This window comes from Mesoplodon mirus, assembly GCF_964341445.2.
Source record: "Mesoplodon mirus genome assembly, chromosome: 13".
In the NCBI taxonomy this organism is placed as follows: domain Eukaryota; kingdom Metazoa; phylum Chordata; class Mammalia; order Artiodactyla; family Ziphiidae; genus Mesoplodon; species Mesoplodon mirus.
This window is the reverse complement of record NC_138989.1, coordinates 85,299,083-85,325,347: the sequence shown is the minus strand read 5'-3', so window position 1 is coordinate 85,325,347 and position 26,265 is coordinate 85,299,083. Positions and strand designations below refer to the sequence as shown.

The 26,265-nt window shown below is 52.2% G+C and overlaps 1 protein-coding gene across 6 annotated transcripts; it reads right to left on the bottom strand.

Annotated features, from left to right (window-relative positions):
• Positions 1-141: 141 nt before the first annotated feature.
• On the bottom strand, positions 142-17,437 carry CNDP2 (carnosine dipeptidase 2). 6 transcript variants are annotated; one of them, XM_082640998.1, is made up of 12 exons: positions 17,391-17,437; positions 14,516-14,808; positions 13,253-13,396; positions 9,676-9,838; positions 7,492-7,580; positions 5,864-6,064; positions 5,525-5,609; positions 4,613-4,773; positions 2,643-2,807; positions 1,517-1,658; positions 1,173-1,320; positions 142-779 (listed from the first exon to the last, which is right to left on the bottom strand). In XM_082640998.1, the coding sequence occupies exons 2-12, from the start codon at positions 14,573-14,575 to the stop codon at positions 710-712; spliced, it is 1,428 nt and encodes a 475-aa protein (XP_082497124.1). In that variant the 5' UTR covers positions 14,576-14,808; positions 17,391-17,437; the 3' UTR covers positions 142-709. The 6 variants fall into 6 exon arrangements, with proteins under 6 accessions (XP_082497124.1, XP_082497127.1, XP_082497129.1 ...); XM_082641001.1 differs by having other exon boundaries at positions 14,516-14,753; XM_082641003.1 differs by having other exon boundaries at positions 14,516-14,605; positions 17,391-17,432.
• Positions 17,438-26,265: the final 8,828 nt, after the last annotated feature.

Here is a 26,265-nt window from a genome sequence, read left to right as displayed (position 1 = left end):
GCACCAGAAGTGGGGACAGGAGAGGACGAGCAAGACGGGCACCGGCGTTCTGAGCCCGGCCCTCAGCCCCGCCAGCCCGCACCGCATACCTCACTGCGTACAGGCACGGGGCTGCGCAGAGAAAGGCGCACAGGCAGCAGCTCCTCCAGAGGCTCAGTTTTTATTTTTTATTTAGCGACTCAGATTGAGATCAAATAACCCTCCCAGTAGGTTTAGGTTTTGAGGGATCGTAGTAAAGAGAAGCCGTGGAACACCAGTGACAGTGAAGGTCTTGAGCAGAGGACACAATGTGCCCTAGACAGCAGCGGACAGGAAGGGTGGCCCCCGAGGAGCCCGGTGCCCACGACTCAGCGCTCCAAGCATGTGCCACCCTGGCTCTGGGGGCGGAGGTGGGACCAGGAAGCACCAGGCCTCTCTTCAGCCCAGTGGACATCGACCAGAACTTTCTACAGAAGAACTTGTGCTTTTAGGCCTCGGCTATTTTCTGGAGACACCACTGAGAATTCAGCTGTCACCCAGGGTCGCTTACAAGCCCCCAGGACTGAACATTTATCGCTGCCGGGATAGGTTAACTCCATCCTGAGACAGGTGGGTGGTCTCACGTCCACTCCCGGAGGCCTGGAGAATCCGACGAGAGGGAAAGGAGAGAGACGGGCTTCCGCGTTCCTGAGCGAGGGCAAGAGCGCGAGGTGGCGGGAGGAGGCGGTGCTCAGTTCTGCAGCTGGGACACCTCGTGCAGGTACGCAGCCAGCATCTTGGTGCCTTCAATGTAGTTGTGCCTGACAGGGAGGAACAGTCACCACGCTGCCTGGTGTCCCGAGGGCCGGGCACACATGCTGCATTCCTTCCGGAAGCGGACGTCCCACCGTCCTGGCGTGCTGGCCCTGAGTGCTGCTTGCCTTGGTTCTCAAGTCCAGTCCGGCTGCCCCACCAGGGACCAGCCCTGGTCCTGGTCTAACGGAGCGCGCGGCTCTCACCCGGTACTGAGTGTGAAGGGCCTTACCTGGACCACAGCTGCTCCCGGTCTGTCTGGATGCGAGGTCTCCACCTTGTGTCCTAACACCCAGGGCTCTGCGCTCTCCCCGTGCCCTCCAAGCAGGGCCTTTCTTTGCCTCAGTCCCTGACTGGCCCACCCCAGTCACCCCAAGACGGCCCCTCTTTTCTGCCCTCACCTGTTGAGCTTTTCATTCTGGGAGTGGGCTCCGTCATCTGCTGACCCCACGGGCAACAGCATGACATTCTTCCCCGTGGCCTCCTGAAATGTCAAAGTCACAGGAATACTGCCACCTTCCCTGGTCAAGTCCGGCTCAACACCAAAAACTGAGGGGGAATGGAATAAAAGACACCGAGCTTTAGGGCTACGAGGCCAGGGATCCGCCACAGATCTACTGGCCCACAACCCCAAGTCCAAATCAGCAGCCCTGCTCTCAAGGTTGGAGGTGGCACAGCCCAGCCCGACACAGCCACATGCCCACGATCCGCCAGCGCCTATCAGCCCCCAAAGAGGATGTCTGACCTGTCTTCAGGGCTCTTCTCCCAGCCAAGTAATGAGGGTGGTTGAAGTCGGATACCCAGGGCTTCCCGCCGTGGCCCAGGTACACCTTGAACTTGTTGGGACTGTGCAGTTCAGCAAACTTCTTGGTCAAGTAGCTCGTAACCTGAAGCACAGGCAGGAGAGACAGTGTCTTCTAAGCCTGGCCTCTGATCTAGTGCTGGAGATCTACTCCACAGCAGCCTCTGGCGGCGAGTCCACAGTCGTCTACAACGGGTCTATAAGGGGTCTACAGTGAGTCTATGGGTCTACAGTGGGTCTCATCTGCTGCTGCTAAACACTGGTCTGCATAACTACGATAACAGAAAAAGGGATTTTATCATGAAACAAACTTCAGTTATTTAAGGTAAAAGGTCATGTTTTAATTTCAAGCAATTCACCCTTTACGTAAGTATTCCCATATGATGTTAATATTTAAATCCCATATGATGATAACACTTAAATCAAGTTTAAAGAAAACGCCCCTTGACTCGCTTTACAAAAATGATTACGTCTAAAGCAAAAACAGAGCCAGGTGCTGACCCAGGGTCACCTCGTGATGAGAAAGTCTCAGTCCTAGGCTTGGAGAGTGGCCCTCAGTTTCCCCTCCCAACAGGGAAGCTCTTGACTCCGTCTCTCCATGAAACCTCCCCGGGTGAGGAGGAGGGACTGTTCCTCCGCAAGCCTGGCTGACTTTCAGATACCAGACGCTGCCCCACTCCGGATTCTCCCCCTCTGGAATCTGCCCCCAATCCTGGACTCTCCCCCTCTGGACTCTTCCTCCTCTGCCGCTCACCAGGGACCAAAGGCCTGTGGACTCCCACCATAACACATGCAGTCCCAAGTCAGCAACTGCCTTGAGCCTCCGGATGAGGTCAGAGATGAGATTTTAGCAGGCCTCAGCAGTGACAGAGGCCACTCGCACAGGATGCCTTTTCATACAACCTTTACCTCTGATTAGCTCTGAACTGCTTATTCCAGCAATCGCTGAGCTGGCGAGAGCCAAGGACAGGACTGCGCGGGCGGAGGCACGCTCTCCTGCTGCCCAGAGCCCTGGTGGCAGGCGCTGCGTGCATGGCACACCCTCCCCGCACCCCTGTGCCCCACGTGCCTGCTCGGTGACCACTTCAGGAGTCATGTCTGGCACGAGCCTGATGGAGAACTTGCCGACCACCTTGCGAGGAATCACGGTCTTGGCCCCCGACCCAGAGAAGGCACCTTCGATCCCGTGGAGGGAGAGCGACGGGTACCGCCACCTGTGCATCAGGATGTCTTTCTGCAGAAAAACAACAAAGTGGGTCAGAGACGGCACCGCCTGCTCACATAGGAGCCCGGCCGGCCTGGGGTCCACACACCGTCAGGAAGGCAGGAGCGACCCGGCAGCCGCTACAACAGCCCCCAAGTGGGGGCCCTGTGCGTCCAGGACGGCCGCCAAGCGTGTCCCCTCCGCGCCTCCCAGTGAGTCCGCACCACCCGGGTCAACAGAACTGACCACACAGGAGCCACGGCGTTCTGGCCGGCCCCACCCATATGAGGGCTGTTGCAAAGCCAGGGGCACCAGGAAGGGGAGGGAGGCATGACCCCGGCCATCCTAGGTCCTAGGCTTACAGGACACCAAGGGTGGGGCAAGCTCCCCGAGGAGGGCAAGCCAGGCTGTGCACCACGTCCTAGGCCGGTGCCCACGGACAAGCCCGGCAGCCTCTGCCACGGGGACTGGCACAAGGCAGCCCCCCATCTCGCAAGCGTCTACTTGACACGACCGCCTCTCATGCCCCTCTTGTCCCAGCAGTGGCACGCAGCGTATCAGGAGAAGACACGCCGCCGCCTGAACCCCTGGGCTTCCTCGGCGACTCAGCACGTAACTCTGGACGTGTCTGTGAACCAAAGAGCCCAGTGACAGCCGGAAGGAGCAAACATGGCCCTTAAGCAGACACCTCACATAAAGGCAAACATTACCGGAAGGCAGCGGGGCAGGAGGAAATACACATGTGTCCAGAGCCCAACCTGCCCCAGACTCATCCCTCCCCAGGGACTAGTCTCTCTTGGTCACGGCGTCAGGACCCAACTGACTACTGCCCACGAGGGACCCGTCTCGGCTCCGCCTGTGAAATCCTTACTCCGCTCGGTCCTCTCCGATGTGTCCTGAGCCTGAGGGGTCCCTGGTCCCGCCTCCCCGTCCCCCCAGCGGCCCCTGCAGCCCCAATGCCTCAGCTCCTATCCCACCACACCCCCTGCTCGTAGTCTGTCCCCAGCGAGGTCTCACCAGCGCGTCCCTCTACTCAACACCAGTCACCGCCGTCTTCCAGGATAGCGCACGAGCTCCTCGGCAGATCAGAGGCCTTTGCGTCAGGCATCTTCACTCCGAACCCCGGGCCTCACTGGCCGCCCACGAGCGGGACAGCTGAGCCCTGCTCTGCGGCTCAGCCCCACCTGTCTCCTGCAGGCCCGGTGGCACTCCTGTCTAAGGAGGCCTCCCCCTTCCCCCAGGCGCCAGACCACCCCACGGTGGCCTCCGCACACCCCCTAAGCTTCTCTGCCCGTCTGTCACCTGGAGAGGTGACGCTCAAGGGCCAAGCCCGGGGTTGTGCCCCTCCTGCATCCCCAGGGCCTGCCGCTGCGGCTCAATGAAAGCTTAGTTAACCACGTGAACTTATAGTCACACCTTAGAAACCAGGAACTAAGCTAATTAAGAGAAAAGTCACAACACGATTTTCTCCTGACAGTTAAGTAAACATTTTGTGCAAATGGTTTCCACCTCAGCACCCAGCTCCGTCAGGAACGGCTTAAATCATCTCTGGGCCGGTGGTAAAGCGACTTGCCTGCACGTGCAAATGAGGAAAAGCCCCGCCTCTCTGCGGACGCCCCCCAGCTCCGAGGTCTCCACAGTCAGCACCTGACACGTTAAAGAGCTCCCAGCTCCCAGCCTGGCGCGTGGTGCCTTCCGGCGCCTGCACCGCCTGGCTGCTCCCGTGCCCGGGGTGCGCCCGAGTCTGTCCAGCCCTCAGCCTCCTCCCCGGGTCCCCAGGACCGGGGACACTGCAAGCCCGGCGGGGGGCAGGCCTCGCGGCGCCCGGGCAGCACCTTGCAGTCGTGCAGCAGGGTCTCTGTCCCCACATCCCGGGCGTACTCCTCCAGGTCGAAGTCGATCTTGTCGTAGAGCTCCAGCTCCTCGTCTGTCACGGAGGCCACCGCCTCGCTGATGCCGGGAACGAGGATCTTCCCCTTCCGGTCCGTCAGGCAGCCTGGAGGAGTGGGGAGGATGAGCACGCAGCGTGCACGCACTTCTTAAGCCGCTTTGTTACCGTAACAACCCAGGGAGGAGAGCGGGGTCACCTTCCGTGTAAGATAAAGGGATGGAGACACGGAAGGTAGGTGAGCCTTCCACGGTCACGGAGCAGGATACACACGGAGCAAACAGGCTCCCGCAAGCCCGCCCTGAAAACCACTCCTCTGTCCATCATGTCCTGTTTAAGGCACGTCCCACGAGAAACCACCTGCTCCCACGCTGAGGACGGAAAACCCAGTGGGGCAGGGTAGACTCCAGTCCCAGAAAAGTCCACTCCACGCAGGGCAGCCGCTGCCCGCCAGGGAAGGAAACAGGACTGAGCACATGGCGGGCCGAGGCCATGCGCCGGGGGGGACACCAGGCAAGGGAGCCGTGGCCTCGCTCTCAAAGGGTTGAGCACGCAGGAGACCGCTGCGGCCAGTCACAGCGTCAACTAGACTGAGGCAGATGCCCTCCAGGGACGTAAGACACAACGGCGTCCAGAGGAAGGACAGCCGTGATGCCAGATGAGAGGGCAGGCGGGGTGCCCGAGTCGGGCCGCGGAGACGACGTGGGGGAGAGGGGAGGCAGAAATGAAGCATGGGGGTCTTTTAAAGGGAACAGTCAGTTGCCGGGGGGGGAGGGACAGAAGGCATGAAGCAGCCTGGAAGCAGTGCCCGCACCAACCTCCCGCCCAACTGCCACGCGGTGACGGAGCCCACGCTCACCCATCAGCATGATGAGGTCGGTCATGGCCTCGTGCACCGAGCCGCCGTACACGCCGGAGTGCAGGTCCCTGTTGCTGCATTCCACCTGCGGACACACGGCCACCCTACTTGGCTGCTCACGGGAGCCCGTTCTTACCACACGACAGTAAAGTGAGCAAAGAACATTCACACGACCATTTTCGAAATCAAAATCTGCTCCCTCAACAAGCAAAGCAAGGTGCTTCCTCAGTGCCAGAACTCTGGCAACAACCAAAAAATCCTCTTGGAAACGCCAACCACAGGAGAAAGCATGGGCACCCAGAGCCCTCCCAGCGGCTCCCCGCACGACCCGGCACTGACCTCGATGAAGAAGTAGCAGATGCCCCGGAGCCCATAGGTGATGCAGGGCTTGGTCTTCCCCAGCCAGTAGTTGTCGGAGATGCAGACGTAGTCCACATCCTTAAAGAACGCGTCCTTCTGGGCAAAGATCAGCTCATCCAGGCCTTCGGAGCCAGACTCCTCCATGCCCTCCAGACAGAAGCGGACATTGACGGGGACTTCCTGGGCAGGAGACCGGAAGGAAGGCACTCAGCGCTCACGGACTTAGAAGCAACAGCCAGGAAGCCACCCAATGTTGTGAAGTCACGAATTTCAAATAACCGACTTCCTCCAGACCGACCACTGGGCGGGCTGTGTGTGGCCCACAGAGACCCTCAGTCCCCAGGCACTGGGCCACCAGGGGACAAGCGTGGCTTCGGCTAGTCCCCCTTAGAAGGACTCCTTCCAAGGAGCTCCGAGCCCGACCACATGTGCCACTCATCGGGGTCTCTGCGCTCACCCAGCGCAAATCAGCATCTCCAGCAAAGCTGAGCCGCTCTCTCTAAAACAAAGGCCGCGACACAGACAGCCAGAGCCTTCACCTGCGTGGCCACCAGCAGCGCACGCAAGAGCGAGAGAGCTTCCCGCAGTTCAGAAGGTGCTTCACGCACTGCAGGGCCTTCTCTTCCAGAGTTGACAGTGACCCTAAGGTGCCACCTGGCTCCTGCTCGGTGGCCTTCCAGGTCTCCCCAAGGCTGTGCTGTGAGGCACGTGGCCCTTCCACAGGAGAGATCGTGAAGCCACACCTGAGCGAGGTGATGCCAAAGGCCATGGAAGGCTGAGCCTGTACGGACTCACGTGTGCGGGGTCCTAGCTCAGAGCTGCCACTCCAGTGGAACAGGGGTGAGGGGAGGTGCACTGGGCAGCTCTGCCCTGCACATGGCCACCCTTCCGCTCGGCCACCAGGGGCCCTGGAGGAGAGGGGCCTTCCCGGCCCGAGCCCAGCTCCCTCGAACCCTTTTCAGATCCACCACCCCACGTCCCGACCAAAATGCTTGTCTCATCATTCTTGTCGCAACACAAGATAAAAGCAAGATGCACAAACTGCCTATATGTTATGATCACAATTAGATTAAAAAGAATTCTTGAAAAGATTGGTCAGTAACAAAATATTAAGTCTCTGAGGCCTGGATTCTAGGCACCTCTTTTTTCTCTCTACTTTTCTGTATTTTACAAACTTTCAACAAGGAGCAGATGTTTCACTTAAGGAAATATTTTTTAAAAATCAAATTTACTTTTAGGAGGATAAAAACCGCACAGAGAAAGTAAGGGTTTGTCGGCTAGCACAGGGCCTGGGTCACGCCCTGGCAAGCACCCACTTCCCAGGCGCGGTCAGAGTCCGGAACTCACCTGCCTGGGTCCCTGCTGAGTCACCAACAGGGTGACCTTGGGACAACTGTAAAACCACTGCACCTTCAATGTTTCCCCAAACTGGAAAACAACCTATAAACTGGAAGATGACCCAACTGTGCTGATGCAGTCTCGGGGGGAAGCCCGCTATCTCCTGGCCCATGCTCTTTGATCTTCATGGGCTGTTCTGGGAACAGAAAGTCCCACTCTGCATCCCCAGGTGGAGCAGGTGAATCGGGCACTAGATGTGGGCAGCGTACCTGACCCGTTTTCTGGAAGGCCTCCAGGGCGTTCATCCAGCCGGCCACCGGCCCCTTATCATCGGTGGCTCCTCTCCCGTACAGTTTGCCTGGAACAGCAACCAGCAAGTTCATCAGGTGACGGTCACAGCGCACAGAAAGGAGCACCTCTCGGTGAGCACCTGACGACATCCCAGCGCGACCCTGCGCAGCCATCCTAAGCCTCTTCTTCGTGTCAGAAGCCCCATTTCCATTCTATCAGGAGCCCCGAGTCTCCACCCAACACGATCGTTAGGATCTTCCAGAGAACTCGCCGATCTAAGAGCAAGCGGCGGGAGTGCGGCCAAGTCGCCGCCGCCTCAGGGCACGGCTGCAAGCCCAGCTCTGCGGGACCACTGCCACTTGGCTAGTGTGTTAAAATCTAGTCCACAGCCAGCCGGCGGCAGCGCACGAGGGAAACCTGGCTGGACGCAGGTGCACCGACAGAGGAGAACCACAGTCTCACCCACACCACAGCCCAGTTTGATGAAGAACAGAACTGGGGCTCGTCACGTACCTCCCTAGGTTATCACTAAAGGACAGGATGCCGCCCCTCCCCAGGGTGACCGGTCACCTCCCCTCGGCACAGCCACCTCTGGGACCCCCATACAAAGGCGGGCGTCTGGGCTGGGCACCGGCCACCTTGAAGGACACGAGGGAAACAAGCCCTGACCCCCCTCCCGGACGGGACGCAGTGTAAGGCCCGAGGGAGGCCAGCACCCCGGGCGCCGCGTGCTCGGGGGCCCCTCCCCTCAGTCTGTCCCGGTCGGTCCTCTGTCCTCCTCACCCTTAGCCTGTTTTCAACGTTCGCCGGGTCAACCTGACCCGCCCCAAAGCGGCGTGGGGCTTAAAGCCATCCCTGCCTCGGGGATTTCTTTTTAAAACTAAATCTGCTTTTCACAAAAGCTAAAGAGCTCGTCTAAGATGCATCCTCGTCCCTGGGGCAAACACTGACCAAGCGACCCCAGGGAGCAGGGCTGTGCGGGCCGAGGCGGACAGAGACCGAGAGCGCCCACCCCCAGCCCGGCATGCCAGCAGCCGTGTGTGGGCAGCTTCTCCGGGCTACGGGGCGCTCCAGGTTCTTCCATCCTACGTGTCTGTGTGTCTGTCTGGGGGTGGGCTGTCAGGGAGGGGCTGAGCAGTAGGAGACCAGGGCTGGCACAAGAGGAGGCGCAGTGAGGGGAGAGAAGATGGGGCCCGCTGGGTCCCCCAGGAGGCTCCGCTGTGGGGCAGGGCGGGAGGCGGTGCAGGACCCGCCTCCACAGGCCAGGGGAGGGCCTTGCAAGGGGGGAGAGAAGGGGCGGGACGAGGACGACCTCCGGGGGGTCCTGGTGCAGGGGGGAGCGGAGGAGGGGCGCCGCTGGGAGAGGGGAGAGGGGACGAGAGGAAGGGCGGGGGCCTAGGCCCTGGACTGAGGACACGTTAGCAAGCGCAGCCTGAGGACCGCTGTGTGCAGCAATGACGTGACTGTCCCTGAGCCAGGGAAGCTCCAACAGAAACTCAGAGTGCCCCGCAAGAAAGGCTTTACTTAGAGATGGTCTGGACTCGGCCCAAGGGGACGAGGCACAAACAAAGGGGCTGCTCCATGTGGCGAAAGGCTGCGTCCAGTGAGGAAATGTGAAGGTTCAGTGACGAAGGCAGGAGGAGCCTTTACCCGGGGCGGGTTTGGGGGCAGCGAGAAGAGGGGCCAGTGCGGGGGCCGTGAAGAGGTGCGCGAGGTGCCCGCGGGGCCCAGCCCAGGAGCCCTCGATGGCTTCACGGAGCCGTCACTGCCATCCTCACCAGGGCAGCAGGCATCGGGGAAAGGCCGACGCTTCCCTAAACCCTGATGGGAGCTGCTGAAATGCGCCACGGAAGCAGCTACGAATCGGCTCAGATTTGGATCCCAGGTTTGGGGAGGCTGCGTCGCCTCAATTCAGATCAGGCTTCCTGGGAAAGTGTCAGCAGGAGAGGGAAGCCCAGCAGGCCCAAGGCCCCAGAGACGTGGTTCCACAAAGAAAGGAAGACTTTCGGAGGTTTCAAGGACGGATGCACACGCGGGAGGCTTCCAGACCCCAACTTCTAGATCCTGTACAAACAGCCAGCTCTGGAAGGACAACCCAGAGGCCACGGGTGTACCTCCTAAGCAAATGCCACAAGTCCTCTTCCTCGGGGAAGCATCCTTACCGTCTCGCTCCACCAAGGTGAAGGGCTCGCTGTCCCAGCCGTCCTCCAGGGCTGCCGGCTGCACGTCCAGATGTCCATAAATGCACACCGTTTTCTTCTGCGGGTCGGAGCCCAGCGTGCCGAGTAAAATGGGTGGAAGTGGTATCTCCGAGCCATCAGGGAGCTGGGGGAGGGGAGGAGGCCATGGAGGACAGGCTTTGTTTCAAGAGGGTGGTGTTTACAGCAGATGTTATCAACATGCCCTGGACAATCTTACGTGTTCTCATCAACCATTTCTATTGCAGAGTTCAAGATCATACTGTTCAACCGAGTCATTAATTAACAAGAATATACCTTCCCATAATCCGGAGCACAGAGACTGGACTACGGCCACACCACCCCGAACGCGCCCCATCTCATCAGAGCACAGAGAGTGAATTACGTTTACCAACTGCAGGTGGCTTGGTAAACTTTTAAAGGTTGATTTTTGAAAAAAACTTTTATGTAACAAAACATATTACAAAGGGTGAGTTTGGGATGCAGCTTAATTCATTATTTTCTAAAATAATGTATAAAAACTACTGTAATCTTAAAGCAGAAGATACACTTTGAAGTTTTTTATGTAAATTACAATCATGCACAGAAAGGGCCGTTAGACCAGGGTATGATGAACTGCACTTTGCAGTAGGCCACACTGCATCAAGCCGCAGTAGCTGGGACTCCTGAGCCTCCTCCCAAAGGCCGTATCAGCCTCCCAGTCCCCTAAGAACGGGGGACAGATATTAATCTCAGGATTCCTTCCTCATCTAGGGTAGAAATGCAGGTGTACGAAGGCAAGTCAGTGCCAAGCCCCACATCAAACTCAGGTCCCTTCCGACATTCACATCAGCTGAGCGCCTGCACCTTTCATGGTAAACCATGGCCCACTAAAGGCCCTGCAAAATATCCGGCACCCCATCCTCCTCGCCCCTTCCTGCGGTCTAAGAGGACAACCCGAGGTCCTTACAAAGTGCCACCAACGGCAGGGAGGGTGAAAGGAGCACGTCCTGAGTTTCAACTGCAGGAGCGAGGATGAGTCACAGAGGAGCCATCACACACCTGGGTGTCAGGCTAGTTACTAGAAAATGCTCTGAAAACATACGTAACTAAACAGAACACACAAACCTAACTGGTAATGAAACTATGGTAACGACTTACAATTAAGAGGTAAAATGAGAAGCAGCTAAAACCGACAAGCAAATCAGGACAAGGCTGGTGATGGGCCAGTAAAAGTGTCCTTCTCCAAACTCCCAGGGGCACTGAGCACCTCTACGTGTCTGCGCACGCATCAGGGAACGCTCCAGGCCGCCGAGTGCTCTCAGGATATGGGATCTGTCTTTCCAGTGCACCCGACTCATAAATGCCAACTTAAGTAACCGTTGCTGGCCCTGCAGCTGCCCATGCGCAATCCTGGACTCCACCTCGCCACGCACCCACGCGAGCTGCCCTGGGGCTGTGTCCTCGCGAGGACGGCCTGTAGCCACCAGGGCAAAGAACCGTGCTCGAAACCAAACGCCCTGACCTGGTCACACGAGACACAGGGTGCTGCAGTCCCAGCTGGCCCTTAGCTCGCCTCAGAGGAAAGTGATTTTTAAACAACAGATTTTCTCTAAATAAATCTCTGCTCCAGGCAGCTCCTCCGAAACACTTCAGCATTTTCTAAGAAGCCACTTGGGCCCATAGATATTCATACTGCAAACTGCAAATCTCTCTCTGAGCTTCCCCACTTACTCAGATGTCACAGGACAAGGCCTGGGCGAGAGACACAGTGACGTGTTTACAGGGAGAACACGCTGTCCTCTCCCAGCACCTGTCTGGGCACAAGTCTGTGACACAGGGTCCTCACGTCTCCCTGCTTTCCACCCATTCTAACGGCCGCCACACGAGTCCAGCTCCCGACCCCTGACCCACTGCACCGGCGCCGGGGGCTCTTCCATCACTGCTCTGCTCAGGAGCCATGACTGCCCCATTTGCTGAGCTCCTCTGTCTGGCATTTGGGCCCTCAGGGACTGGGCCCGCCACCGCCCGGGGCAGCACTGGGCTGCACGCAGGCCGGACATGACAGCTCCTGCACCGATCCTGGCAGGGAGGCCCCAAGAGCCCCAAATCAGCCCTCCCACCATCACACCGGCCCCTGAGCCTTGCCCAGCAGGGACCGGGCTCCCAACATCATCTCTCCTCTGTGAGCCTGAAGTTACCCCAGCTTCTGCGCATACAAGTGCTGACAGCCACCCCACACCTGCCCCAAGTCACCACCACCTCCAGTAAAGGGCAACACTGCTGCCCGATGAACTGATGGGCAGAGGGGACCACATGCGCTATGGCTGCACCCCACGAGGACCTCGGCAGAGCTTCTCTAACAGTGATGAAAGCTGCCAAACTCCTGCCCTGATAAAAGTAGGCATCATGGAACTCAAATAGTGTGGCAGTCATTTAGTCTTTCGTGGAAGGTCCTTTCTGAAGAACCGCACTGTAACATCTGTGTTAAACAGAATAGATCCATCTATTTTAACAAAACAACTCTTAAAGATTATTTGCCACCTAGATTTTTTTTTAATGTATGAGGAAAAAAGGAAGAGGAAGCAAGTCAAGTATGCTCCTAACAGAAACTAACTCAAAGAAACTTGGTTTAGCCTCTCATGAGCGGGCAAAGTGCCAGGAAGCTCTAATGTGTCTTAAGTAACCTTCAGTTAACTATTAAGTCTGTGGTCAGAAGAAATCTCACACAAACACCACTGGACTGGGACTCGGAAGGCCCAGATTCTAACCTCCTTTGCCATATGGGCCTGTTATTGGTTCCCAGGGAGACGGAGCCCACCTGGGCCTCTGGGTCCTTCCATGTATGAAAAGAGCTGGATGTCCATATCTGAAATCCCAGGATATGGTTTCAGCGGACACGTCAATCATCAGGCAAGAGAACCAAGATAAACCAAAGCCAGTTATCACTGCAACGTAAAAGAGCGTTACAAACTTTGAAAATGCATGCCGTGAAACCTGTAATTAACACGGGACTGAAATCATCTGAAAGGAAAAGAGTGGAATAATGTACCATAAAGTGAGATCGTTCATGCAAGTCAGAATCTGTCAGAATCCTGCATTAAAATGCAACTGAGCCCCAAGTCCCACACATAAAGTAGCCCTTTTCCAGGAACCAAGTCATGAAAAGTGCCGTTTCTACCAACGGGGGACACAGTGGGTGTGAGTGGGAGTCTCCATTAGTTTTGCATCTGATTGGCAAAGAGCAACTTCCTGGTCTGAAGGCTGACTGACTTCTGGGAAGGAACATCAGCTCGCCCCAGAATGGCCATCATGTTAACTTCTGCTTAGCTAACACTCAACAGTTCTCCTTCCTAGAGAGCAGTGATGAGTATCACAAATTTCTCTCTAATCCAGCTCAAGAAATCACACAGCTTAGCATCCAAATCAGGCCTGCTTTGTTTGTTTGAAAGACCAGCAGGTTATCTGAAGCAAAGACGTGTAAGAACTAGCCAAGTCCTATCAACTCCTCAGTAAACCTGCTCGCTGTGGCTCTGCAGCGCGGAGAGCACCGGCCGCATACCTTCTGGTTCCCAATGTCCACCAGCTCCACGAAGCCCCCCAGCTGCTTGATGTCGGCGGCGGCGACCTCCATCATCCTCCTGATCTCGCCTCTCTTCTCCGGCCACGCAGACACGCTCTGGATGGCCACCCATTCCGCAAGTTTCTGTTTGTGGATAATAAGCACAAGAGATTCTGAAAAGGTGCTCCTTGAGGAAGGAAAGTACTCACAGCGTGCCACTGTCAGGCCCACAGAGGTCACTTACTACCTGCGGCCACTCCATTTGGAACATGCTGCCCAGACGCAGAAGAAGAGCTCCATGGCATCTGCTTTTTGCTTAAGATATAAAGGGACTGCCTGTACCGACCCTACACCAAGAACTATACAGCATGACAGGAAAACCGTCAACCACTAAGCATGATGTGAGTGTAACATGTACAAAGTTCCACAAACACGTTTATATCTGCATCTGACAAAATTACAACTGAAGGATAGAGAAAATACCCAATATTTTCAGAGTCCAAGTTGGCTTATTTATCATCCTGACGATGGCCAAGTTCTCTAAAATATGTTTTAGAATGAGAACTCTAAAGATTTCACCTGAAATATGTCTACCAAGGGTGATTTTAACGTATGATTCTTTAAGTTAACATCAAGAAACAGATTAATACATAACATTACCAGATCATTTAAAACATGCTAAATGTAAAATAGCTCTTTATATCTATCACAAGAATAAACAAAAATCTTCAATTAGCTTTGCCATTTCTAGAAACACGTGTTAAGAGTTTCTGTCAAAAGCCAACTTATATACTGTAATGAGAAAGCAGAGGAAAAGATCTCTAGAGAATACACATTTTTTAGTTACTTTTTTATTTATTTATTTTATTTTTTATTATTATTTTTTTTTAGTTACTTTTTTTTTGTGGTGCGAACACTTAAGATCTACTCAAGTACACGATACAGTATTGCTGACTATAATCACCACACAGTGCACTGGATCCCCAGAACTTACCCATCTTGTAACTGAGGTTTGTACCCTTTGGCCAACACCTCCCCAGGTTCCCACCCCCCGACAACCACCGTTTGACTCTCCACTTCTCTGAGCGCAACTTTTTCAGATTCCACATGTGAGATCACACTAGCGTTGGTCTTTCTCCATCTAGACAGTATTTTTAACACTTGATTAGAACAGCATAATTCATGTTAGCTTCTTGAAAGCTCCTCTGGGTGCCACGGAATTAAACTGAACTTGAACGTTTACCAGAAAAAACATTGCCTTACCTTAACGTAGCGATCCTGATTCTCATCAACGTACTTAAACAGGGCAGTGAGGGCCGACATCTTCCAACCAGACCGCAGGCCTTGGAGATTCTTGGAAGGAGGAAGAATCTGTCAGTGCTGCCTCGAGACAGGGTCCAACTGATCAACAGGCCTGGAGGCACTTGTGCAGGATCATAAACTGTACTCCACCCCCCGACCAGCACTGGATGCAGTCGTCACGAGGACTCCAGCAAGTGACCTAGGCAGATACAGTGGTTCTGGAAAGCAGTCAGAGGCTCAGGCTGATCTCCATTCTTTTTTCAGAAGGAAAAGGTACACAGAATTGTGTGTCAAAATGGAAGGTAATCGAAGGAAGGGCCTGAGTTGAAAACAATCTGATATAAATTAAAAGCAGGTACTCCCCAGAAGCACTGACATACCGGCATTTTAAAACGTTTTTTTAAATTTAATTTTACTCTCTTAAAGCCTACAACTTCCCCTTACTATTACCACAGAGGAAATAATCACGTCAAGGCTCCCAGCAAAAATGTCACATCTTGTCTCTCTGCCACAAACCAACAATACAGCAAACAAAGCCCGAGAAGAGGATCGTAATTCAGTTTAAGGAAACACAACCTGGGCCCAGAAACAGCCAAGTCAACATACGAAACTCCACTAGGGCCCGATTAAGATTAAAGAAACTTCCAGCCTCCCAGGTGCATTTTCTAACATCCAGTTTCTGCTCTGTGCGACCCAACACGTCCTGCTCCACCTTACAAATACAGGGGGAAAGAAATCATGTGACTCATCATCTGTTTTGGTTGTTTGGCCATGTCTCAAGGCATGCAGGATCCTATTGATAGTTCCTCAACTAGGGACTGAACCCGTGCCCACTGCAGTGGAAGCTCGGAGTCCCAACCAATGGACTGCCAGGGAAGTCCTGACTCATCTTCTTTAAAAACTGGAATCAATATGAAGCACAGAAAATCCTGGAATTGGCACCTTCAAAATTGGTTCTCCCCGCTTCCTCCAACTGACAACTCAGGTTCCATCACGTGGCAAGACTCAAACCTCAGCAGTGACAGGAAGAAAGTGCTCAGGGACAGGGAGCAAACTCAGCACCCACCGCAGTGACGGGAAGTATTTCAGAAATGCAGCTGCAGAGTCACAAGACCCTACTACATCTCTGTAGTTACTGAGCAGGACGCCAGAAAAGCGCCTGCGTGTGGACACACTGTAGTTAAAGAGCATCTTTGTCTTGGTATAGGATTCTGAAGTGACTTCTAAAGACAGGAGAGACTTTATCCACTGAGACACGAAGCCTGGCAACAGATCAAGGAAGTGCAGTGTGAGTTCAGTAAGGTCAATCCTCTTCCCACACCCATAAAAGAGCACACAAACCTTCCAGCCAACTCAGAGGGTTTCAGCTGAGGCTCTTACCTCAAAGACAGGGATCCCTGAATGCAGAGGCACAGCATACAAGTCAAAGTTTTCAATCACAAAAGAAACCCGATTTAGCAGGACAATATGCTACATCAGGTACTTTTCATTTGAGTTTCTGGTCATTAAATGCCACAAATCCTACACTCACTGTGATATATTCTCATTAATATTATGTTCTTTGAGGCCCAATTAACCAATGGACTTCCAGCAAAAGTCAAAGATTCAACTATCTAAGCTGCACCTTTTATCAAAGGAGAGTAAACAGAGACGGAGACCGACTGTTCAGCTCTGCAGGCCACCTCACCAAGGCTGGAGAAAAAGCAACTGCTCCCCTGAACTGATAACCGAGTCAGAGAGGTCAGGCCAGGTCCATTTCTCCTTCCCACTCACAGTTCTGGTTATTCCCGTTTCACCACCACTTCTTTTATATGCCCCGGGGAACTCAATTTATTAGGGTGAAAGTACTGAGCTGGAGTGAGCAAAAGCAAATATTTACCCTCTCGAAAGAAATGCCAGCCTCACTCTCCTCTTGGAATCTAAGGTTCTGGGGAGTAACATAACTTCAACAGTGAAACTCGTGTGAGAGGAAGAAGTGATACGGTAGCACCTGGAACCACCCAGCAATGCCTGCGAATGATTCTCCCAGTTCTGAGTGCCCCCATCCTGTCCCGCACTGATTCAAGGCACATGGTACCCTAAACAAATGCCTGAATCATGGCTTCAGATCTGTGTAAAACCACTGAAACAGCTGTGGAGACCTCCGGTTTGCCCAATCTAGACCTTCAATCCAAACGTACAGTTCTACAGAATTACTTCTCGCCACCCCTCCCTGCAAACACCAGGGACGACAAAGGCATGAATAAAACCTGCACCAGATCACTGAGCCAGCACTAGGATCCCTTGTCGGCGGCACGGGAGGCTTGTGGGCCCTGCCCGCGAGGCCCAGGGTCTCAAGGACTCAGTGCAGGCCGAACTGGGACCAGGCATCACTCCACTTGACAGGTGAGAAAACGGAGACTGCCTGAGAGCTGCCAGCTGCAAACTCTCAGCCTTAAATGTGGGCGGGGGCTAGAGAACCCTGACCCCGGGCCTCTGACCCCCGGGCGCAGGCCGTCCCGCGACACCAAACTCAGGCTTCACCAAGGGCTCTGCTGAAAGAGACAGGCTTTAGTTTTCTGCGGGCCTCGCCGAGGGAGGGTCGAGAGACCGGCGCGCGCGCGAGTCCTCCCCGCCGCCCCAGAGCCCAGAACCCCGAGCGGGCCTTCTGACCCGACACTCTCTTCTCCCGTCAGGCCGGCCACGCGCGAAGCGGGCCTGCGTCCTCGGCCCCCCAGCCGCGCCCGGCCTCCCCTGCTCCCCCGGAGGCGGCCCGGGGCCCCACGCTCCCGACCTCCGCCCAGCTGCCGCCGCCCTCAGGGGCCTCCCCGCCTAGCGGTCCGTGACAGCAGCTTACCAGCCAGCCGCTGCTGCCTCGCCGCTTCCGCACCACGTGCCCCGGTCACGCCCCCGGCGCGGGCCGGCGCGGGCCGCCGCCCCGCCCACCAATCCCCGCCCTTGTCCGGAGAGCTGGCGTCGCTCCGCCCCCGCCGCCGTGCCGTCCACCAATCGCGAGCCTTGCTGGGGACGGCGTCGCCCCGCCCCCGCAGTCGTCCCGCCCCTCCACTGCGCGGTACGGAGGCGGGGGGCGGGGGGGCGGAGCTGAGACCCGGGGAGGCGGGGCTCCGAAGCACCTGCCTGGGCGGCGATATCCTTCCGTCCACCGCCTAGTGCTTTCACGGTGAGGTTCGAGAAGTGGTCTTTAGTGCAAGGTGGTCCGAAGTGGGGGCGCCCACACACACCCCGAACCCTCCCGCCGAAAGCTCCCGTCCCCGCAGGCTCCTGAGGGGCGCGCGTTGCAATTTCACGTATCTTTGGCACTTCGCTCGCCAAGCCTTCACCAGCACCATTGCTGAGAGGGGGAAATATTTTAGTATTTAGTCTTCCAATAATCCTAGGAATTAATGAAGAAAGTAGACCCATCATTTACTTATTCAGCACTTACTACTTCTCTTTTTAACCCTTACAAGGATCCTTGGGGGTACGATTATCTCCGTTAGAGTATTCCCCCCAAAATTTGGCAGAACTTTTATCTCTCCCACATTCTTTCTTGTTTTAATAACAAGTTTAATAGTTGCAAGGGATGTCGTTTCCCACACCCTGTAAATATTTTGAAATAAAATTACCTAAATTTTTACATGGTTTGTTTTTCCTTCGAAATTCTATTTCCATCCATATCCCTCACAGAATTTTGTCAAATTTTAACACGTTTATACTTGAGAGTCTTTTATTGATGATACTATCATACTTCTCTGCAACAGAATATGTATAAAAATTTAAATTAGTATTTACTATAGCTAGAAAGTTCTAAGTGTTAAATCTTTCCTCTGGGCTAAATTCTCATTACAATTATTAGTAGTACATGATTGATTAAAAAAACCACCTACATACATTATACGCTTTGGTAAAGAATTTTTAGCTATTTAAAGTAATTTATCAGAAATATATCCTTTACTCATATCTATTAGGCTTTTAAAAAAATAGTTCAGTTATCTATAAATGAGATTATTGCTCGAATGAGACAGGATTCGGTGAAAAACACAGCCAAAAAAGGTGATTTAGAATAAAATCCATAATACATTACCCATATATTAAAATTTTATGGGCATGTGGTAGAAATAAATAAGAGCAAAGAGGAAGCTTGGGTCCAAGTAAAAAGTGAATGTGCATTTACAGTACCTAATAATCATTTGACAAAAGTTAATGAAAATGTTTCTCCTGCAAATCTGAATAAAAGTTAAGAAAACGCACAATTTAATCTTGATACAAAACCCTTTTACTTGGAAATATAATGTTAATTGTCAGAAGGTGGAACTTTCTACCTCCTACTCCCTGAAATAAAGCAAAACATGCAACAGACAGGTGGTCTTGAGTGAGGAGGCGTTCTCCAATAACATACTTTCAAACTGTATTTCAAATTGTTCCTTTGTTTGGAGCATTTTGGCTTTTAAAGAGGTAATAAATGTACAGCACTTAGAATGATGCCTGGGGTTGAGTGTCTGGGTCTGCTCAGGCTGCTCTAACAGAATATCAAAGACTGGATAGCTTATAAACAACAGAAATATATTTCGACCACTTCTGGAGGCTGGAAGTCTAAGATCAAAGTGCTACCAGGTTCAGTGTCTGGTGAGAGCCCGCTTCCTGGTTCATGGACGCTGTCTTTTCGATACAACCTCACATGGCAGAAAGCTCTCTGGGGTCTCTTTTATAAGGACGCTCATCCCATTAATGAAGGTTCTGCCCTCATGACCTTATCACCTCCCGGAAGGTCTAAATACCAAATACCTCCAAATACCATGCCCTTGGGGATTAGGTCTCAACATACGAATTTGGGGAGGACACACACCTGCAGTCTGTGTAGCTCTGTCTTGTAAAGGAATGCAGGAAGGCAATATGGACAGCAGGTGGCTCCACTGCCAGCAGGTTCTCAGGTTTATCTGCTGTAGGAGAGAGAAAACATGGAATTGGGGCAGCTTGAAATTCGTGCCCTTAAAACTTTCTGAACCCTTCTTTAAAAGTCTTCTTGTGCCCATGGGTATTTCCGTCTGAAGACCCCTGCCTTACCCAGCGATTAAGTAAATGAGCTAATATTTAAACCTAAGGGTGCACAGCTAGAAATCTCCAGCAGGTGGCGATGCAATCCAGTCCTTCTTGGGTAAAGGATGCTTTGCAGATTGCTCGGTATTGACAAATCTGATTTTAGTTTAAAGAGCTAAGTAAACAGGTTTCTCTTCTTTGCTGGATTTTTTTGGGGAACAGGGACACTATGAGAGAAGACAAAGAAAGAGTTATGTGGGCGGGTGACCAGAGGTTGGGTGCTTCAGAAAGAGAAATTACATGACTTATTCTGAGAACGTAGGGAATATCAGCATCACGAAAGTTACTATTGATTACAGATCCATTGATACAACATTAGATCGTGCTTCCAACCACCACGATTTCAGTTCCCAGCACGGTCACAGAGCTTAGTCTCCAGACTCCCAGGCAGTTCTGTTTAACCAAGCTTAACTAAGCACACAGACCATGGGAGCACCCATCACCCTGGAAGTCTGAGAATTTTCCTGAGCACAGGGGCCACTTTGGAGAGCCTAATTGTTCTCAGAAACCCAGATGCAGAGAAGTGGTAGGTCACCACGTTAGATGCCTGCCAAGTTGGATGGCACAAACAGAGAACAGCGGGGGAGGAGGCTAGGAGGGGGCAGCAGACGCCAGCCTTGCTCCACACGCCTCAGCCCCAAAGGGGCTGCTGAACTCCAGTCCCCCCCACAGTGGTCTCTGCGGGTCTCCCTCAGTGTGTCCGTCACAGACCGCCCCCCATTCTTTTTTTTTAATATATAAATAAATTTATTTATTTATTTTTGGCTGTGTTGGGTCTTCGTTGCTGCATGTGGGCTTTCTCTAGCTGTGGCGAGCGGGGGCTACTCTTCGTTGCGGTGCGCGGGCTTCTCATCGTCGTGGCTTCTTGTTGCAGAGCACGGGCTCTAGGCGCGTGGGCTTCAGTAGTCGTGGCTCACGGGCTCTGGAGCGCAGGCTCAGTAGTTGTGGCACACGGGCTTAGCTGCTCCGCAGCATGTGGGATCTTCCCGGCCCTGGGCTCGAACCCGTGTCCCCTGCATTGGCAGGTGAATTCTTAACCACTGCGCCACCAGGGGAGCCCACTGCTCCTCATTCTTTATGACCGGGACCAGGCAGCCCTTAGAGACTCAAAGGCTGAGACTGAACTGTCTAGTGTTCTCACCGTCCCCATCCCAGGGAGGTGGAAGGTCTGATCCAGAGCAGAGGCAGCAGCATAGATGTAGCGGCCGCGGGCTCCACATAACCAGGATTCACGTTTCATACGTCACCCACCTTATCCACCCCCCAACGTCCCCAAGTAGAGCATCCAGGAGCCACAGTTGGTGTCCTCTATCCTCCCTATGAGCTGGGGATTAGGTCTCTGCCCAGAACCCCTCTCTCCAGAGTGAAGGCTCTCACAAGCAGGGCATGCAGCAGTCTTTGTGGGCAATAGTTTTGTACTTAACAAATACCTTCATGTTTTCCTATTCCTGACCCAGGAGGATATTTCAAAAATAAGATAGAAAATGAGTTGGGAAAGGTAGGGCAGCTTCTACTGAGGACACTCTTCCTTTGTTCTGATTCCTCACCGGTTACACATCAGTCCAGGGTAAGGCCCACGCCCAGTGTGTCTTCTGAGCCCCGGGTTGAGGCCCTTAGCTCCCGGGGGAGAGAGAAGCACACAGGTGCTAAGACAGAAGGGGCTTCCTAGAGAGAGCTGCCCACAGACCGCTGGGTGCCACGCACGGCCACGGCCACTGGATGGCCAGCGTCCACCCTGATGACCCAGCAGTTACCCGAGGAGTCCACGGCACCCTTGCCTTTGGGTCCTGCTCCCCATGAGTCTGTTTCCACTTTCTACTCGGACACTGAGAATTCATTTCCTTTGCTTCAAGTTGAAATTTCTCAAAAGAGAACATATGACTGGTTTAGCAAGTCACAATTAGGAGTCAATTCCCCTGCCAGGCAGAAGATCTGGCCAGGTTCTCTCCAGGCCAGCAGCCTGCATGATGACGGCTGCCTCTGGGTCGGGCTCCCCAGCTGGGGCAACCCCAATCTGGCCGAGGGGGCAACGTCCCAGCTCAGCGCGGCGCTCTGTGCTGCAGGAGCCCAAGACAGATACGGTCTGCAGTTGACGGTGGACGGGGGGGCATGACTGCGGCCCCTGCCTGGCCTGGCCTGTTCCCCAGCATACAGGACACGGAACAGGAGAGTCTTCTCGCAGGTGGGACCCTGGGGGCAGTTGGCCCTGGCTCTCTGGGGATTCGAGCAGAAGTGACAGAAGCTTCCATTCCAATTTGGTGTCAGGTCAGGACGCTGTCCCAGCACTTGAAGAAACAGGACTGCTTTTATCCTCAAGACAAAAGCTACTGCTGACTCAGTACCGACTTCTTGACTTAATGGTTTCCAGGACAGCACTTTCATCCAAGAACCTGGAGGTGCCACCCTGGGCAGAGAAATGTGAGTAGGCAGGTAAGAGATGGAAACGAGAGCTTTTAAGTCACTACTTTGAAGAAAACTCCAATTATTCTGACGACTCCCCCCTCCCCACCCCCCAAACTAAAAAACAACTGGAACAGCAGCAGCTGAAAACCAGCAGAGCCTGGTCTTCACCTTTGAAATCAGCGTTTCCTGCTCTCTGTCACAATTATGTGACACCTTAACTCTGAGTATATTTAAGAACGTCACTTGAGTGAATTCATAAAAACCCCTGCAATTTTCTTGAATTCAATGAAGTCTATGTTGACTATGCCAAAGATTTTCAAGTTCAAAGAGCTTGGAAGAGCTTCAAGATATAAGACTTTGCTGTTTCCTCTAATATTTATGAGCTTTTTACAAAGGTCAATAAAAGCACCGTGGAACTGGAATAAGTATCCACGTGCCACGGTTAACGTTTAGACTCCATAGTTCTGGCTCTCTGCCTTGTGCTGTCACATCCAGGCATCCAGGACAGTCTGCTCTCTGTTTTACGGCAAGTGTTCTTAGCCATGTATTTTTTACTAGAGATAAGAGTTCGGCTGCTGTGTGTCTGACAAGGGGCTTTGTTGTCAGGTTAGCGCTGAATTTTCTTTTCTCATGTTTGCCTTTTCAGAGACATGTTTTTGTTGATGATCTCAATTGCCACAGAGATCTTCACAATGTAACACTTTTGGAAAGAGTGTTCTGAAAATCACGGTTGTGTCATATCAACAAAAAGCTGTAGGAACTGAGAACGTTGAATGTGGGTCGCAAGTCCTGAATTAGTCTAGTGCCTGACACACAGTAGGTGCTCACTAAACGTGGAGAGTGAGTGGACAAGTGAATGGACGGATAAAGCTATTCTTTCTATCATTCCTCCCTCCCCTGCCTCGCATGGTCCTCTTCAACAGGGGTATCTTAGAGGTGTAGTGACCGGGACGGAAAGTTACAGTGCTCTCCCTTCCCCCAGTCTTCCTGTGTTGGATGTCTTCTGTCTACAGGTGTTACAGCATCACCTTGATTCTTACAAAAACCCTAAAATTCATGGATTCATGGACTCCATGAATTTGCCTTTAAAAAAAAAAGTTATGACTCTCAATATACAAAAAAGTTAACTTTGGCAGAATTTCCAAAAAGTTTCTTTTTTACTGTAGTAAGAACAATAACATGAAACCTAACCTCTGGACAGATTTGTAAGTGCACAAATAGGTACCATGTTGATCTCTTGGGCTCGTTCACCTTGCATAACTGAAACCTTATACCCACTGAATTACATCTCCCCATTTCTCCCTCCCCAGCCCCTGGCAAGCACCAATCTACTCTCTGTTTGTGAGTGTGACTATTTTATCGATAGATGCCTCATAAGTGGAATCATGCAGTGTTTGTCCTTCTGTGTCTGGCTTCTTTCCCTTAGTACAATGTCCTCAAGGTTCATCCTTTTGTTGTATATGATAGAACTGCCTTCTTTTTTATGGTTGAATAATATTCTGCTATACGTACATACCACATTTTCTTTATCCATTCATCTGTCAATGAACATTTAGCTCATTTCAAAAAATTAAAAGTAGAACTACCATATGATCCAGCAATTCCACTTCTGGGTATTTATCCAAAAGAACTGAAATCAGGATCTTGAAGAGATATTTGCACTCACATGTTCACTGCTGCCTTATTCCAATAGCCAAGATGTGGAAACAATTCACAAAGTATTTTAATTACCATTTGGCATTTTCAAGTACAGACTTCACAAAGTCTTTCATTTTTTTAGACTTCAGAGAAAAACATTAGCTTCTTGTCCAATAAAGAGAAACAGTGGCACAGCATCTGTAAGTAGGTATCTGACCAAGGAAAAAGAGAACTGAAGTCACGGTGGCCCATGATCTGAAAGGAAAGCAGGGCCAGCCCACCCCACAAGCCAGCACAGGGAGTTCGTTTTGAGACCCCATGTCTCCCGGTCACAGCATACCAGGGTGGAAAGGTCTGGAAGCAGGGATGAGGAGGACTGCTTATCAAGTTTACCTGTTAGGGTTCTGTTTACACATCTACCTTTATTACGACACTAACGTCAATAAAAATGATTTTTCATTTTAGTCTTTTGCATCTATTCCACTCTAATAATGTGTGCCAATTTCCACACCATCATGAGACTTTCAAACTGATCTTGGAGCTTTTCCACTAATAATATTAATTGAGATTTGTCATCTTTTGTAACGTGACAAATTTTCAGGACTCACCTGTGAGCTGGTGATAACTCTTCTGGGTTTATATCATCTCTCTTGGCTGCAAGAATACTATTATTCATTTCTCAATTATATTTTTAAACTATCCAAATATTTAAGGGTTATATTTACTAATTAATCAAGAAGACACCTTTTAATGTTTAAGCCTATTCCTACACTCCCCATCTTGCACTGATTAGTTAGAAAGGGTCCACATGCTGAGTCTAATTAACAGCACACACCACTTGCTGCAACTTACTTCAGATTTAAACTAAAAATTATGAAACATAATGGAAACATGTTTGCTCACCAGGAATCATACCCACTTAGCAATAACTCACAGTAGATTTCCGCCAAAACAATTCTCTAAATACATGTTCTATTTTGTGGTCCATGATTTGTTACGTCTTCACCTATTTCTAAGCCAGTGCAATTAGGTGATAAGGGTTTCCATTTTCCTTTTTTTTTTTTTTTTTTTTGATTGAGCGACTCTCCAGTTATCTTTCAATTTCTCATCTGAGAAGCAAAGCATGTACTTGAGGATTTTTAAAAATTCATGATTTGTTTACATTTCATTGGCAGTTGGAGGCTATTTCCCAGTTTGTTTTTTAAGTGAGGGGAAGAAAAAAACCCAATAAAACCTATCCTGTTTCAGAATATAAACAGTTTAAAGACCCCCAGATAAGCAAAGGGAAATTGAAATGGTCTAATGTTCCAGCAAATATCAAGAATTCTGTGTGTCTTGAGTGATAACAATTTGTCCAAAGCTGGAGGAATAGACGGATGGAGGGTAGGTGAAGCCTGCTAAACAATTCTCTTTATTTACTGCACAAAAATCTGCAAACCCAGATTGAAAGTTTCATTTTCTTCTTTGGGAAAAGCAAAATAACCAAATGTACAGAGAAATGTCCAGTTATGCGACAGAAACGTCTGCTCACATTCAGATATTTGCCACCTTTGGTGTCCACAGGAAGGTTTCAGAAGGCTGCTTGGCCCAGAGCGTTATTTTCAGCCTCAGTTACGTCAGTACATTGCCTCTCCTGGACCCATTTGCACTTAGGTCTTACCTCTGACTGTGAAACAAAGGCCGAGTCAAAAAACTTCAGCCATCAACATAGGTAGGGCTTTCCTCTCCTACTACTGCACGTGTACTCAGCCACCGACACTGTTTCTCAAAGTGACTTATTATGTGCATATTAGGTTCCCGGGGCTCCTGCAGCAAACTGGGCGGCTGACAAACAGCAGAACTGTATTGTCTCCAGGTTCTGGGGGCTAGAAGTCAGAAATCAAGGCACAAGGCTCTGGGGAGGCTCCTTCACTGCCCCTTCCAGCTTCTGGTGGCCCCCGGTGTTCCCAGGCTTGCAGCTGCAGCCTTCCAGTCTCTGCCTCTGTCTTGCCACGGCCTCTTCCCTGAGTGTACCTGTGTGGCCTCTCCTCTTCTCAAAAGGACACCAGTCATTGGATTTAGGGTGCCCCCCCAATTCAGTCAGACCTCATCTTAATCAATTACACCTGCAAAAGACAGATTTCCAAATAAGGCCCTGCTCTGAGGTTCCGGGCAGACAGGAACTCGGGGGGGCACTACACAAGCCAGTGAACATGTATTTCACAATCACGTGCGCACAGTACACACCCCGCTCCGTGGGTCCCCGTCCTCGAGGAAGCCGCAGCTGCCCTCGTGCCACTCTGATGGGTCTCCATCCACTGAGTGAGCCCAAGAGACACCCCGATAATCAGTGTCCAGAGCAGTTTCTGACTCCTACTCGTACTCCAGAAGGAAGAAGAGAAACAGAAAGAGGAGGAAAAATAGGGGGGAAATGGGAAAAAGGAATACCTAGTGGAGAGGCGGTCCGGAGGCAAGGAGAGGGCAGAGCAAGCCTGGCGGTCAGGCTCGCGGCGGCCACACGTGTTCCGGTGGTGAGACCTGCCCCCACCCCCGGGTCCTGAGCACACCACTGGAGCCTAATAGTGCAGTGGGATGATGGCAGAGGTGGAGTTTTT